Source organism: Ursus arctos, unplaced genomic scaffold (assembly GCF_023065955.2).
Source record: "Ursus arctos isolate Adak ecotype North America unplaced genomic scaffold, UrsArc2.0 scaffold_4, whole genome shotgun sequence".
Classification (NCBI taxonomy): Eukaryota; Metazoa; Chordata; class Mammalia; order Carnivora; family Ursidae; genus Ursus; species Ursus arctos.
This window is the reverse complement of record NW_026623056.1, coordinates 16404667-16419914: the sequence shown is the minus strand read 5'-3', so window position 1 is coordinate 16419914 and position 15248 is coordinate 16404667. Positions and strand designations below refer to the sequence as shown.

Genomic DNA, 15248 nt, shown 5'->3' with positions numbered 1-15248 from the left:
ACTCCGTCACCTCCTGGCGTTCTCACGACTCGCACTCTCCACTGGGACCTTGGGAGGTATTTTCCGAAAACCAGGGTTGAGCCTACTTCCCTGGGGGCCTTGACTTTTAGTTACCTTTCTTTTTCCGGCATCTTCAGAATCTCATCTGCTTCCAGATTTGCACAGGCCTCCCTTCTCTTGAAAAAGAAATGTCACACACTCTCTGCTGCTCTCTCGAGTCTTTCTCATTTACTCTACTGCCCGTGTGTCCCTTTTCCCACCTCTAGCCTTTTGTCTACCTGATTTTACGCTTAACCACTAAAGGTCAAAACCAGTCCCTCTTTCTGAATAACTATTTAGAACTCTTCTTTAGCCCCCCGAGCGTGAAAGTCTGTGGGTCCTGGGTCTCCTGCTCCAAGGCCCCCATTGTGATGGCGTGATGTGGTGCTGCAGTATTTTCCCACGGGTCAGGGAGGCACTCCTGTGTCCTCTCACACTCTTGGAGAGATTCTCAGCCTCTTTTAGCGGTGGCCAAGAGGCAAGCTTAGAATACTGCTAAAAATAAAATATGAAGGACCAAAGATGAAAATGCATTTCTGGCAACGTTAGGACCCCAGGAGTTCTGACCACTAAAAATAGGTGCCTTCCTGTTTAGATGCCATCTTTCTCTATCCGTCCACCCAGACAGAACTTCTGATATGGATGCATAACTTTGCTTTCACTTCTGTTTGTGGATCAGACTCAGGGCCATCTGGCTTCTCTAATGAGGGTGTATTTTCTTCTATTCCTGACTGAGCTCCCTGTTGAGATCAGTCTGGTGTGCCTTAATGTGTATGTACACCACCTCCTGGTGTATGTAAATATTCCTTATATATCTGGAACCCATAGCCTAGTTTTTGGAGGCTCCCTCAGCTGGCGTGATGGGCCTAGGAGGGTGGAATGTCAGGCCTACCCACGTGTCTGCTGAGTCTACACCCACAGAGAATCTGATGGGGCCGGCTCCTCAGCGAGCAGGCAGCGGCACGCTTACGTGCGTACTCTGCGTCTGGTAAGAGGTATGTGACGGGCTTCCTAGGTGTATTCCTTTCCTAGGGAAGTCACAACAAAGTGCCACAAACTGGATGGCTTAAAAGAGCAGGAATTTATTCTCTCACGGTTCTGGAGGCCAGAAGCCTGAAATCAAGGTATCAGCAGGATCATGCTCCCTCTGAGACCTGGAGGGGAGGATCCTTCCCTTGCCTCATCTCCCCTCTAGCGGCCTGCCCGCGGTCTTTGCTGCTGCTGGGCTTGTAGGTGCATCATTCCAATCTCTGCCCCCATTGTCACATGCCCTTCTCCCTTTATGTCTCTGCCTTCACATGACCCTCTCTTAAAAGGACACCAGTCGGGGCACCTGGGTGGCACAGCGGTTAAGCGTCTGCCTTCGGCTCAGGGCGTGATCCCAGCGTTCTGGGATCGAGCCCCACATCAGGCTCCTCCCCTGGGAGCCTGCCTCTTCCTCTCCCACTCCCCCTGCTTGTGTTCCCTTTCTCGCTGGCTGTCTCTATCTCTGTCAAATAAATAAATAAAATCTTAAAAAAAAAAAAAAGACACCAGTCATATTGGATTAAGGGCCCACTCTACTCCACTACTCCAGAATGACCTCATTTTAACTAATTACACCTGCAGTGACCCTACTTCCAAATACGATTATATTCTTCAATACTGGGGGTTAGGATTTCAACATATGTTTTTGAGGAGGACATACTTCAACTCATAACAATAGGCATCAGAGTACAATTTTAAAGAACACCTCCTAGACTAAGTCTAGGGGAATAAGCCACATGTTCCTAGCCTGGAAAACCAGCCTTATAGACTCCTTCAGTCTTGAGCATATATTTATTGAAGACTTCCTCTGTGCAAAGGACTCAACTCAGCAGAGGTAGGAGGAACCTGAATGAGTGGTCAAATCCAGAACGTCCAATTAAACAATCCTGCCAGAAATAGGTAAAGAAGGGGCACATTTAAGCAGTAGGTGATGGGCTAACTAGAAATCCAGAAAGCGAAATGTTTAACCATAGGTGGCAATTTATCAAGTTACCGGGGCTGGAAATTCCAGCCTTCGGTAACATGGATTTTCCACAGGCAAATATACCTCGGCAGTGGGAACTGAGCAGCAATCACAGACCAGAGAAGGCAGATGTTCATAACCAGAGAGTTCAGGGGTAGAACCAGAGCAAGGTGGGGCCCCAGGCCTTGGGAGCCTGAGCAGGCTGTCAGGATGGGAACTCGGGTACGTGGGAGCCCTGTAGTCAGGGCAGAATGCAGATCTAGGGCAGCCCGGCACTAAAGCACAGATTGATTCTGACTGCAGTTCTTACAGCCTAAGTTCAGAGTGGACTCCCCGTAAAGGGCAAAGGTGACTCTTCAGCATGGAGTCTTGTGGCTTGGCTGCAGATAGACCATGGTGGGGGTTATGAGCAGGAAACCAGGCAAAGTAGAGCATGACCCCTATTTGTAACCAGTCATGATTTCCCATGGGTGGCGTGCCCTTTTTTCTAGGTTTGATAAGGACTTCCAAAGGGCTCTTGTAAAGAGCTCTGAGGAACTTGTTTAAAAAAAAAAAAGGCAAAATAATAATAACAATAATAATGATAAGTTAATAAATAAAGTGATTTTTTTAAAGAGCTCTGAAGTTTATGGTTCAAAATGAGAACCTCTGTTGTGACCCCAAAGGTTGAGAATTCTGCTGTAAAACATGAGATGGTCCATATGAGACCACACAAGTAGGAGAGAGATTTATTGTGAAAACTTGCATTGCCACCTAGATAAAGGTCACTCGGAGGAGTGTCTTGCTAACTTTGCCCCATGGGAATTCCCAGCAGTCAGTCGTTGTTGAACTAGGCAAGAGTGTGATTAATCTCTTTTTTTTATCCATAATTACTGTTTTTTTAAATGATTTTTTATTATATTATGTTAGTCACCATACAGTACATCCCTGGTTTCCGATGTAAGGCTCGATGATACATTAGTTGCATATAACACCCAGTGCACCATGCAATACGTGCCCTCCTTACTACCCATCACCGGTCTATCCCATTCCCCCACCCCCTCCCCTCTGAGGCCCTCAGTTTGTTTCTCATAGTCCATAGTCTCTCATGTTTTATTCCCCCTTCTGATTACCCCCCTTTCTTTATCCCTTTCTTCTCCTACCGATCTTCCTAGTTCTTATGTTCCATAGATGAGAGAACTCATATGATAGTTGATTAATCGTTTATCCTTCAGACTTGGGATAATGAACGTGGGTTTCAGTCAGTCCCTAACCTGGTGGTATGGAAGTGTAGAAGATTCTCCTAAGAGGCAGCAAAAAAGCTCCAGAACAATAGGGCCCCTGGGTGGCTTATTTGGTCAAGCAGCTGCCTTCGGCTCAGGTCATGATCCCAGGGTCCTGGGATCGAGGCCCACATCTGGCTCCCTGCTCAGCAGAGAATCTGCTTCTCCCTCTTCCTCTGACCCTCCCACCAGCCCCACTCATGCTTTCTCTCTCTCTTACTCTCTCTCTCTCTCTCAAATAAGTAGTTAAAATCTTAAAAAAGAAAACACAAAAAAAAACACCCCAGAATAATAAACACCGATCTCATCAACCCAGATGTGTGTGCAGACTCTGGAGTGTTAGAGAGACAGGGAGGGTCAGGGGCTTCCAGTGTGATTAGAAACAGGTACACTTCTTAGACTTAGCCCGTGGTCTGCCATTTCATAGTTTAGATTATCAGCAAATTGGACCACCTTCTTGTTTAAGAGATATGCCTACAGAAATATTAGATACTAGATGGTATGCCTATAGAAGATTGGTTCCCCCATCCAGACTTTGCACACATAGGACTTTATCAGAACTCTTTCTGAGCCTGGTATTCAGGATCCTGGGATTATTGTGTCCACTTGGAAAGTGCATTGAATATAAATCAGAAAACCACCAGGCATTGAATCCAGGCAGCTAACGTGTCCACACGTACCTTGTAAATTTAACAGCTGCCACAGAGTGCATGTTTGCTATGTTCCAGGCACTGTATGTACCATCTCTAATGTTTACAGCAACCCACTGAGTCATGTCACTATATCCCCATTTTATAGAGGTGGTGAATGAGGAGTGGTTTGCCCAAGGTCATGCAGACAATTAGAAGCAGAGTGGGGATTTGAGCCCCGTCTGCCTGGGTCTACGTGTGCACACAGTCCCTCCACCGCACTGTTCTTTGCCTCTGTCATGACAGAAAACGCTTAAATTGTCACATACTGATGCCTCTTATCGGGAAGCCAAGTAAGGCTATGTGTTCTTTTATTCTTTTTTTTTTTTTTTTTTTTTAAGATTTTATTTATTTATTCGACAGAGATAGAGACAGGCAGTGAGAGAGGGAACACAAGCAGGGGGAGTGGGAGAGGAAGAAGCAGGCTCATAGCGGAAAAGCCTGTTGTGGGGCTCGATCCCACAACGCCGGGATCACGCCCTGAGCCGAAGGCAGACGCCTAACCGCTATGCCACCCAGGCGCCCCAATGTGTTCTTTTATTCTTACAACAAATATTAGACAGTGTACATGGGATTCAACATTGAAGAAGATCCAGACAAGGATCCTGATGCAGTGGGGGCAGAGACACATGAACAGAGTGACAAGTGCCATAATGAGGGTCAGCGTGAGGACACCTAAGTCAGGCTTGAAGGGTCGGGAGATGCTTTCTGCATCTAAGTTGTGACCTGAAGGACAAGAAGGAATCCTAGCCAAGGAGTAACAGCAATGACAATAATGACATCATCATAATCGTAGCTCCCGCATGCACAGTGCTAACCATGAACACGTGAAATGCAGCCGTCACAACCTTTTGAGGAGGTGCTTTTTGACCCCTGTCTTACACGTGAGGTCACTGAGGCATAGAGAAGTTAGGCTAACTTGGTCAGGGTCACATAGTCGCAATGTATTGATAGAAACTGTGTAGGAATCCATAAGTCTGTCCCCAGAGCCCTTGCCCTTATCAGTGTCCCTCAAGCCAAAGTGTGGGGAGAGGCGCACATATTCCATGTGCAAAAGACAAGAGGCACAAGGGAGTGGAGCCAGTTAGAGTCTCCCTGGAGAGTCCAGAGGTGGCCCAAAGGGATGAGTGAGGCAGGTGCCACCCTGTGCTTGGTGGAGTTCTGGGGTAATGTCCTGCTCGCATTTGCATGCCTTGAGTTAGTAACCCCAGACATGGAGACAAGTGAGACATGGAGCTAAAATTCTCCCAAAGACTTTCCTATTTCCCATATGTGAAATGTAAGTTTATGAGCAAAGCAAATTCACTTAATACCTTTCAGGTTGCTAGACTTGTAAATGTCATGTTTAGACAGAGATAAGACACCCCAAAATGAATGCGACCTCCCAATTTCCACCAATTGTCTGTTCCACCGCCACCTCTCCACCTTCATCCTCCATGACAAAAAGCTGTTTCCCCTGTCTTTAACATTTCCAGAAATGCCTAGACCTATTCTTTTGGTATCATCCTTGATGTTCTCGAGATAGCTACTATTGGTACAGTAAGCAAGTATAGTCCCCAAACTGGTTTTCTGTACCAGTAAATTCCTTCCTCTTGAGTTGCTCTTCATGCTCTCCTTTTTCTCTGCTGGATTGGCTCCTCCTCCTGGTCAACCAGCCACCCTCGAGTCCCTGCTCACTGACAGGCTCTCACCTGCAGTGCATCAGGAAGAAAGAGGCTGTTTTTCTAAGATTGTACACACAGAGAGATGTATTCCAACATGTATATGCCAAAATGGTAACAGTGTTTGCTTCCAAGGGTCTGATCAGAGGTGATTAAAACATCATTAGTTTTGGTTTTATGTGTCACATATCTGTATTTCTTAATTTTTCTGTAACTAACCTGTATTTACATAATAAAAATAATACGGGTTAAAATAAATGAAGTGTTATAAGGAAGACGGAGAGGCCCAGACTGTTCTCAGATACATTCCTGTGATAGGCAGGCAGCAGCACTTCTTCTTCTTTTTTTTTTTTTTAATGATTTTTTATTATATTATGTTAGTCACCATACAGTACATCCCCGGTTTCCGATGTAAGGCTCGATGATTCATTAGTTGTGTATAACACCCAGTGCACCATGCAATACGTGCCCTCCTTACTACCCATCACCAGCCTATCCCATTCTCCCACCCCCCCTCCCCTCTGAGGCCCTCAGTTTGTTTCTCATAGTCCATAGTCTCTCATGTTTCATTCCCCCTTCTGATTCCCCCCCTTTCTTTATCCCTTTCTTCCCCTACCGATCATCCTAGTTCTTATGTTCCATAGATGAGAGAAATCATATGATAGTTGTCTTTCTCTGCTTGACTTATTTCACTTAGCATTATCTCCTCCAGTGCCGTCCATGTTGTAGCAAATGTTGAGAACTCGTTCTTTCTGATAGCTGAGTAATATTCCATTGTATATATGGACCACAACTTCTTAATCCAGTCATCTGTTGAAGGGCATCTCGGCTCCTTCCACGATTTAGCTATTGTGGACATTGCTGCTATGAACATTGGGGTGCATATGGCCCTTCTCTTCACTACGTCTGTATCTTTGGGGTAAACACCCAGTAATGCAATGGCTGGATCATAGGGTAGCTCTATTTTTAACTTTTTAAGGGACCTCCACACTGTTTTCCAGAGTGGCTGTACCAACTTGCATTCCCACCAACAATGTAGGAGGGATCCCCTTTCTCCACATCCTCTCCAACAATTGTTGTCTCTTGCCTTGTCTATTTTTGCCATTCTAACTGGCGTGAGGTGGTATCTCAGTGTGGTTTTGATTTGAATTTCCTTGATGGCTAATGATTTTGAACATTTTTTCATGTGTCTGTTAGCCATTTGTATGTCTTCATTGGAAAAGTGTCTGTTCATATCTTCTGCCCATTTTTTGGTTTGTTTATTTGTTTCTCGTGTATTGAGTTTGAGAAGTTCTTTGTAAATCTTGGATACCAGTCCTTTATCTGTAGTGTCATTTGCAAATATATTCTCCCATTCCGTGGGCTGACTCTTAGTTTTTCTGACTGTTTCCTTGGCTGAGGCAGCAGCACTTCTAACTGTTCCCTAACACTGCTTGGGGAGCAAGTCATCTGTGACCTTGAGGAGGTTGACCCCTCCTTTTCCCGTGTGTGTTTAAACTCTTACCACAGACAGCCTTTGCAGTAGGGTCACTGAGATGTTGGATCACTGAGAAATCCTCCTGTGCCTCTCTCTAGGTCAAATTTGGATCCCTTCAACCAGTACACTGAAGACCAGATCTGGGATGCCCTAGAAAGGACACACATGAAAGAATGTGTAAGTAAAGCCCCGAGGGAGGGCCTTGCTGGAATTTCAAGGGTGGAAACATAATGATGCTGTGGTCACTCCCCAGCCTGCTCCAGCTGCCTCTGTCCAACCTGACCTGTCCCTTTATTTCCAGGATATCTGTGTAGGGTCACTTTAGATAAGGCTTCCCAGGCATTTCAGAAAGGGCATAAAAGTTGATATCTCTCAACCATGGCCATATTGCCCTTTTGCTATCCATTGATTAACCAAGATATTAATGACAATCAGAATTCCGTAATGCTTTTAAATTAATTTCTGTTTTATTCATCATAACGGTATGCATGCTTTTGTAGCATGTGGATATGTATTGAGTCTGCAGAAAGCATGCAGCCTGCATATGGGGTCATTGACCTCTTGGGATAACTCAGCACGTACCCTCCCGAGGCCACGGTCGACAGACTGATACCTCTGACCGGGAGTAGGATCTCTCATGCCCCTGAGCTGAGTCGAGCTCAGGATCCCCTGCCCGGATTCAGCTGGGTCAGCTCGGCCTTTATCATTTTGATATTGGGCTTTCTCAAACCAATACCTACAAGGATAGGCTCATAGCTTATTATAAAGGCAAGTTTGACAGCCATGAACCTATAGCCTTAGAAATCAGAAAGAGTGAGCTCACCTTCCCCATCTCCTATGGCATGTCCATATTTTCAGAACCAAAAATTAGGGCCACGATCTCACAGGATTTGGGGATATGAAAATACTGGAATTTCTAAGACCTTTTAATGGTACGAGACTAACAGAATAGGGTATTTGAAACATGGAATGTCCTAGAAAATGAGGGTCCTAGTACATGTGATCATCACCCCTTACCTTCTTTCTAGATGAGCCAGATTCTTGGCTAGTAATTGTGGCATCTGTTTCAGAATAATTTATTTCTGCCACTGGATTCTGGACAAAATTTAGTTCCCTTCCCCCCCCCCCTAAAATTTGCTTTTTGGCTCTTCTAGTCTCTGCTTCCTCTCTCCCTAGATTGCTCAGCTACCTCTGAAACTTGAATCTGAAGTGATGGAGAATGGGGATAACTTCTCGGTGGGGGAGCGGCAGCTCCTGTGCATAGCCAGAGCCCTGCTCCGTCACTGTAAGGTAAGGCGGTCTGCGGAGCGGCAGGGAAGGGGAAGAGCGGCCTTGCCCTGTGTCATGTGGCCCAAAGGCATTCCTGGCTCCAAGCCCACTGGAGCTTTTTAGGAGCATCCGCAGAGATGTTTCTAAATTTACCTTGACACGATCTGGGTATACAGGTGTTTTTGAGCCTTCAGACTTCCCTGAGCCTTTAATTTCCAAGGGTGACTTCTGTTTCTGGCCAGTGAGTAGTTGTAGTACTGTTGGAAACCATAGACTTCGAGACCTCCAGGCTATCAAATCCAGTCCCCTTGTTTTGTAACTGGAAAAGGAAGATCCAGAAAGATTACTATTCATGCTCAGGGTCGTAGAGCAAGCAGGGGCAACCATGTTGTTCATCAGTATGACATGTATATCCTTTTGTTTGTGGAAATGAAGGCAGACACGTGGGTTTGAAGCTGTATCAGTTCTAAGCAAAATGGCCCTTTACATATGTGTGTCCCTACTTAGGAAAAACAGTTTATGGTGTAAAATGTAAATAATGAAATACATTTTAGTGAAACCTAGATTAAGAAGAATGTGTAGGGGATTGGTGGGATCTCTCTTTCTCCTCTTTTGTGGCAGATTTTGATTCTAGATGAAGCCACAGCTGCCATGGACACGGAGACAGACTTACTAATCCAAGAGACCATCCGAGAAGCCTTTGCTGACTGCACCATGCTGACGATTGCCCATCGCCTACATACAGTCCTAGGCTCTGATAGGATTATGGTGCTGGCCCAGGGACAGGTACCGAGCCCCGGAGGGACCATGGCTTGGCAAGTGGCCTCGTCTGGGAGGAAAACTGGCCCCTGGCAGGATTGGGCTGATTGCCATCTTCATGCGATCCTTAGCTTTCAGATAAGCAGCCTGAACAACTCTAATCTGGCGGCCGCCGGGAGGGATACAGCCCTCCCAAGCCGGAGACTGAGTAGGAATACTCTTACCGGTTCTCATTTTGCTTTAGTACCTGGTTTTTTGTTGCCTGTAAAAGTGACACTTCGACTTAGGTCAGAGAGCTCGTGTACTTACTAATTAACTCATATACAAGAATTGCCCAAGGCATAGTGAGACCAGCCACCTGCTATTCTAAGCCTTCCCACCATCTGGCCCAGTCCAGCCGCCTTCATTTCCCACTCACTCCTTGCAGGTGCCGGTGGCCATAAACAATCTTGCTTCCCCAAACTGGCTCCCCTCTGTGTCTTTCCTCACTCAGTTCCATGTACCTCCAATGCCTTTTCTTCTCGTTCCCTTGGCCACATCCCCACATCTGTCTGCTTGCAGCCTGTCTGTCCCTCTGAAAGACACAGTTTACATGCCCTGATGGCCTCTGCTGCCTGAAACTTTCTGTGTAGCTCTCGTGTGGCTCTTCTGCCTCCTCTGATGGTAACTGGCTAAGGCCCTCTCTCCCCATCAGACTGTAAACTCTGTAAGGGCAGGGGTCATGCCTTGTTCATCTTTGGGTCCCTGGCAGGGGCTCCATGCTACGTTCTTTGCACATGGTAGATGTTAAGTACATCACTTAAGATGTTAAGTACATCACTTAAGATGTTAAGTAAATTTATGTTGGACAGATATCTCCTTTGTGTGCACCTGGGATGGCAGTAAATTAATGGTTTGGCAGAAATAACGAGCCAGTTGCAATGTGTAACTTGTCTTGTGTGAGTACTAATAATGGCCCCCATAAAAGCCACTTTCACTGAATGCTTACTGTATGTCAGGCACCGTGCTAAGGGCTTTACTACAGTCTCTCAACATGTAATTAGTCATCACAACCACCGAGAAAGATGCAGAGGTGTGAACCCTGCCTTCCAGAAGAGCAGATGGGCTCAGGGAACTTAAACTATCTCCAGTCCACAGGAAGGGAGTGAGCTGGAGCTGGGCTAGGCCGGCGATGCCAAAGCCAGCACTTCATGCAGCCAGACCCCCGTCCCTCTATTTGTGGAGAAGTCCCAAGGAAAACATTTACTACAACAGATGTAGGCTGTGCTTCAGAGCTGAGTTTGAGAGAACACAGGAGTTAATGATTTTTCTGCTCATCTTGCAATTATGTTAACATTAGTGGTTTTTGTTACTGTTTTTGTTTGCATTATCCTAAATGTATACTGAGATTCTATTACACATTCGATACACAGAGCTACTACTCTTTACATAGGTATTACGTAGAAGAATATCATTAAAATAGGGCGCCTGGGTGGCTCAGTCATTAAGCGTCTGCCTTCAGCTTAGGGTGTGATCCCGGCATTCTGGGATCGAACCCCACATCAGGCTCCTCCACTGGGAGCCTGCTTCTTCCTCTCCCACTCCCCCTGCTTGTGTTCCCTCTCTCGCTGGCTGTCTCTCTCTCTGTGTCAAATAAATAAATAAAATCTTAAAAAAAAAAAGAATATCATAAAATAAAGCTGAGGGGACCAAGAACACCTTCTGGGAAATTCTTTCTTAAAGACATACATCTAGACTACTTTGTTTCTTTTCTTTTCTTTTTTTTTTTTAAGATTTTATTTATTTATTTGACACAGAGACAGCAAAAGAGGGAACACAAGCAAGAGGAGTGTGAGAGGGAGAAGCAGGCTTCCCACCAAGCAGGGAGCCTGATGTGGGGCTCGATCCCAGGACCCTGGGATCATGACCCAAGCCGAAGGCAAGACACACAACGACTGAGCCACCCAGGCGCCCCTAGACCACTTTGTTTCCATGAGTGGCTCAATGTTTTGGAATGGGGATCGATTGGCTCTTTATGAGGAACTCTATCCTTCCCTTCCCTTCGGTTTTGTTTCTTGTAAATTAAAATTTCCTTGTAATTTTAGGAAAGCCTGAAAAACATGAAAAAAGCATAAAGGGAAAAACAAGTCATTTACCTCCCAGGGATAAGCATCATTAATACATTCATTTGCCCCCTGCCAGCATTTTTCATGCATCTGTACACACAGACTCTAGTGGATAGGATGTGCTCTGACGCAGACACACAATACCAGAATGCAAGAGGCTTGGACAGTAAGAGTCTGGCAGCCGGTGTCGGGAGGCCAGAGGGTTGGTTCTTCAGCAGCTTCTAGCCAGTACTCACCCTCCCTGCCCATCATGGTGCAGGATGTCTGCGCTGGCACCCCCGTCATAGCCTCACGCAGGCAGGCCTGGGGAAGCGTACTTTGTCCTCTGCTTACATCTACCGGGCAGAACAGCCTTTCCTAGAAGCACCCCAGAGACTTCTCCTCGGTCAAGGCTGTGGCCCATGCCTTGGTCCTATAACAGGAAAGGGTGGGAAAGAGCGTAGGTGACGTTTTCTGCCTCTATTGTGGAGGGCAGGTTCTGCCAGCATATCGTTCAGCTTTTTGCTGCAGTAGGACTTTCAGTGACTGCACAGAAGTCTATCACAGGAATGGATCCCTTTCTTCCTTTTTAATTCTGCCAACTGGGTATTTTGAGCTGTCCTCTTTCCATGTATAGGTTAGGATCAGTTTGTACAACAAGATGACATTTGCCTACTATGCCCTCGACTTGAGCTGCAATTTTTTTCCCCCTGAGATTATGTGAAGGAGGTCTGGAAGTCTTTGTCCCTAACATTTCCCTCACCCTGGTTGGAAGAAACAAAAACCCAAAAGTGGAACCCATTTAGGCATGGCAGGACTCATGGCATTGTCACTGCAATTCCAACCTGAGGGGGCTTTGGGGTTTGCCCCCTTCCTGGCATTGGTCCTCTGGATGACCCCACATGACGTGTCTCCTTCCTTTGCAGGTGGTGGAGTTCGACACCCCATCAGTCCTTCTGTCCAATGACAGCTCCCGGTTCTATGCCATGTTTGCCGCTGTGGAGAACAAGGTCGCTGTCAAGGGCTAACTCCTCCCCGCCACCGTCTCTTTTCCTTGGAGCATTGCCATTCCCTGCCTAGGGCGGGCCCTTCATCGCGTCCTCCTGCCGAAACCTTGCCTTTCCCAATTTTATCTTTCGCACAGCAGTTCAGGATTGGCTTGTGTGTTTCAATTTTAGGGAGAGTCATATTTTGATTATTGTATTTATTCCATATTCATGTAAACAAAATTTAGTTTTTGTTCTTAATTGCACTCTAAAAGGTTCAGGGAACCGTTATTATAAATGTATCAGAGGCCTATAATGAAGCTTTATACGTGTAGCTATATCTATATATAATTCTGTACATAGCCTATATTTACAGTGAAAATGTAAGCCGTTTATTTTATATTAAAATAAGCACTGTCCTGATAACAGTGCAAATTCCTTTCTATCATTTTTGTACAGTTTGCTGTACTAGAGATCTGATTTTGCTATTAGATCGTAGGGAGGGTAGCATACTGTTCTTCTTCGGCTGGTGGTTTCACGGTGCCGGGTTCTCTGGATGTCCAAAAGAAAGATGTGTGGCAAGAGCGGGCCCTCCGGCAGCCCCCTCTGCGCCTTCTCACAGCCACACCTGGGGGACGGCGTGGAGGGGGCCGCCAGAGGCCATGCAGAGCGCCGTGAATTCTCAGGGCTCCTGCTTTCTGTCCTGTTGTCATTCACTGTTTGTCAGGAGAGCAGTGGGGCACAGCCCCAGCCCCCTTTTCACTCCCTCCGTCAGGAATGAGAATCACAGAAGAACATTCCTCGGATGGGGGAGTCTCTTTCCTGCCTTCCTCTTTTTGCTGTTGTTTCTTAACCAGAATCAAGTCTATTCACAGAGTGTCCCACTGCCTCAGGTTCCTAAACGCTGGCCACTGCACAGAGCTGTCCAGCTCCTACACCTGCTGGCCCCACACCCCGGGGCCAGCTGCTGCTTTCGTCAGTGGTACTTTGTCATTTGCCTGGTCCCACGCCTCCACGGTTCAGTGACAGGGTTCAGGAGTTTGTGGGTCTGTTCTCTCTCATTGCCGTTGTCACACAGTCTGTCTCTCTCCAAAGTCTGCGACTTTAAGCAGCTCTTGCTAATCAGTGTCTCACACTGGTGTAGAAGTTTTTTGTACTGTAAAGAGACCTACCTCAGGTTGCTGATTGCTGTGTGGTTCCGTGTGTTCCCGCAAACCCCCTTTGTGCTGTGGGACCAGTAGCTCAGGTGGGCGTGGTCGCTGCTGTCATCAACGGAATGGTCAGCGTTGCATGTCGTGACCAACTAGACATTCTGTCGCCTTAGCATGTTTGCTGAACACCTCGTGGAAGCAAAAATCTGAAAAAGTGAATAAAATTATTTTGGATTTTGTAAAATTCTTGGTGTATAAAACTGTACTCTGGGAAGGGAGCAAGGTGTCTCTGTGAATGGCTTTGGGGTACAAGAGCCTTGGCTCTGAAGATCCAACGACAGACTTACATGCTGGTAAGACCAGTGACAGAGCTGATTGGTGGCAAGGGGGGTGGGGCCCAGCGTGCCTGGAGTCCTCGTGGTGGGCTTTAGTCCCTTCAGCCTGTGTTCCTGGGCACGGTCACTGGACAAAGCCCCCGTACTGCTCATAAGCGGCGAGGTGGGAAGGGTGAGTGGTTGTGGGGAGGCGGGCAATTGTGAAATATAGTTCACATGAGCAGGTTGTTAAGAATTCTCAGCAATTCAAACAATGCAGTTGCCCTTTCAGCCAATTCATTCAGATGAACTCATTGAGACTTAAGTACCATTCCAAAGGCAATCGTTCTAAAGTTTCTCAATATATTGTGTTGAATGCAGCCAAGAAAGCTTTTAAGCTATTTGTATTGGTTCTGCCCACCATCGGCAGAAATCGTATCTTAAACCTAGCCATTTTTGTGAACTACCGTCTTAAGAATTCAAGGGGCTGGCTCTAAAGTTAAAGTTCAGTTCCTTCTTGTCACATGCCACGTGCCTGGTGGGCACATGTGACCTGTGGCTACCGTCCTGGGTGGTGCAGGAATGGAACATTTGCATCATTGCAGAATGTTCTGTTGGATAGCACTAAGGTAAACAGCTGCTTTTTTTGATTCCCAGGTTTACCTTCCAAGAAGGTAACAGGGTCCTATCTCTCGGTCTCCCTTACCTCTCTCACCCTGCTTTGCCCCTTAAACGGAGGTATTTCCTGCCTTCTGCTCCTGGCCTTTTCTCTCCTGCATGGATCTTTCACTCCTGCAGGCACAGTGACAAATCAGCTGTGGGCTTGGCCTGTCTCCTAAGTGCTGAACGCCTCTCCTGGCATCTTCCAGGTGCCTCAGACAGCCTCTCGAAAGTCTAACAGAGCTCCTTTCCTTAGTGAGCAGTCCCGTGGCCTCCTTAGTCTTCCAGGCTAGAAGCCTCGAATTGTTTCAGTTCTCTCTCTCTGCCCTAGTGAAGGCCCACCTCCCTTCTTTTTTTCATATTGTAGCTGCAGCTCATAACCAGTGTCCCTGCCTCAGCGTCCTTCTCCAGACCATTGTATAAATGCATTGTATAAACCACTGTTGGAATGCTGGCCAAATGCTTTCCACCAAAAATCTTCAGGGGACAGCTGCCTGGAAAGGGGCCCATGTTCTTTAGCTTGGCATTTAGGGTGTCCATTCTCTGGCTCCAATCCTCCATTTCCACTCAGTATTCCTAAAAATAGGCTACTATTTTCACACCTGTAAGTCTTTGCTATTAGCCTGGAATCCCTTGATTCTCTCTTGTTTGTTTGTTTGTGTGAGAGCAGGGGAGGGGCAGAGGGAAAGAGAGAATTATAAGCAGGCACCAAGTAGAGCCGGATGCAGGGCTTGATCTCAGAACCTTGAGATCATGACCTGGGCTGAAACTAATAGACGCCTAACCGACTGCACCACCCAGGTGCCCCAATCCTCTCTTGTTTAAAAAAGCCATGTTTTGGGGGGCTCCTGGCTGGCTCAGTCAGTAGAGTGTGTGACTTGACCTTGGGGTCATGAGTTCACCCCCA

General features: G+C 46.6%; 1 protein-coding gene across 3 annotated transcripts in view; it reads left to right on the top strand.

Moving 5' to 3' along the window:
- Nucleotides 1-13611, top strand: part of ABCC5 (ATP binding cassette subfamily C member 5) — a 167328-nt gene extending 153717 nt beyond the window's left edge. For all 3 annotated transcript variants that reach the window (XM_057306515.1, XM_026497622.4, XM_057306516.1), the window contains 4 exons: nucleotides 7217-7295; nucleotides 8295-8408; nucleotides 9009-9173; nucleotides 12157-13611. In XM_057306515.1, coding sequence (XP_057162498.1) covers nucleotides 7217-7295; nucleotides 8295-8408; nucleotides 9009-9173; nucleotides 12157-12258 — 460 coding nt within the window. In that variant the 3' untranslated portion in view covers nucleotides 12259-13611. The remainder of the gene's footprint in view (nucleotides 1-7216; nucleotides 7296-8294; nucleotides 8409-9008; nucleotides 9174-12156) is intronic.
- The last annotated feature ends 1637 nt before the right edge of the window (nucleotides 13612-15248 follow it).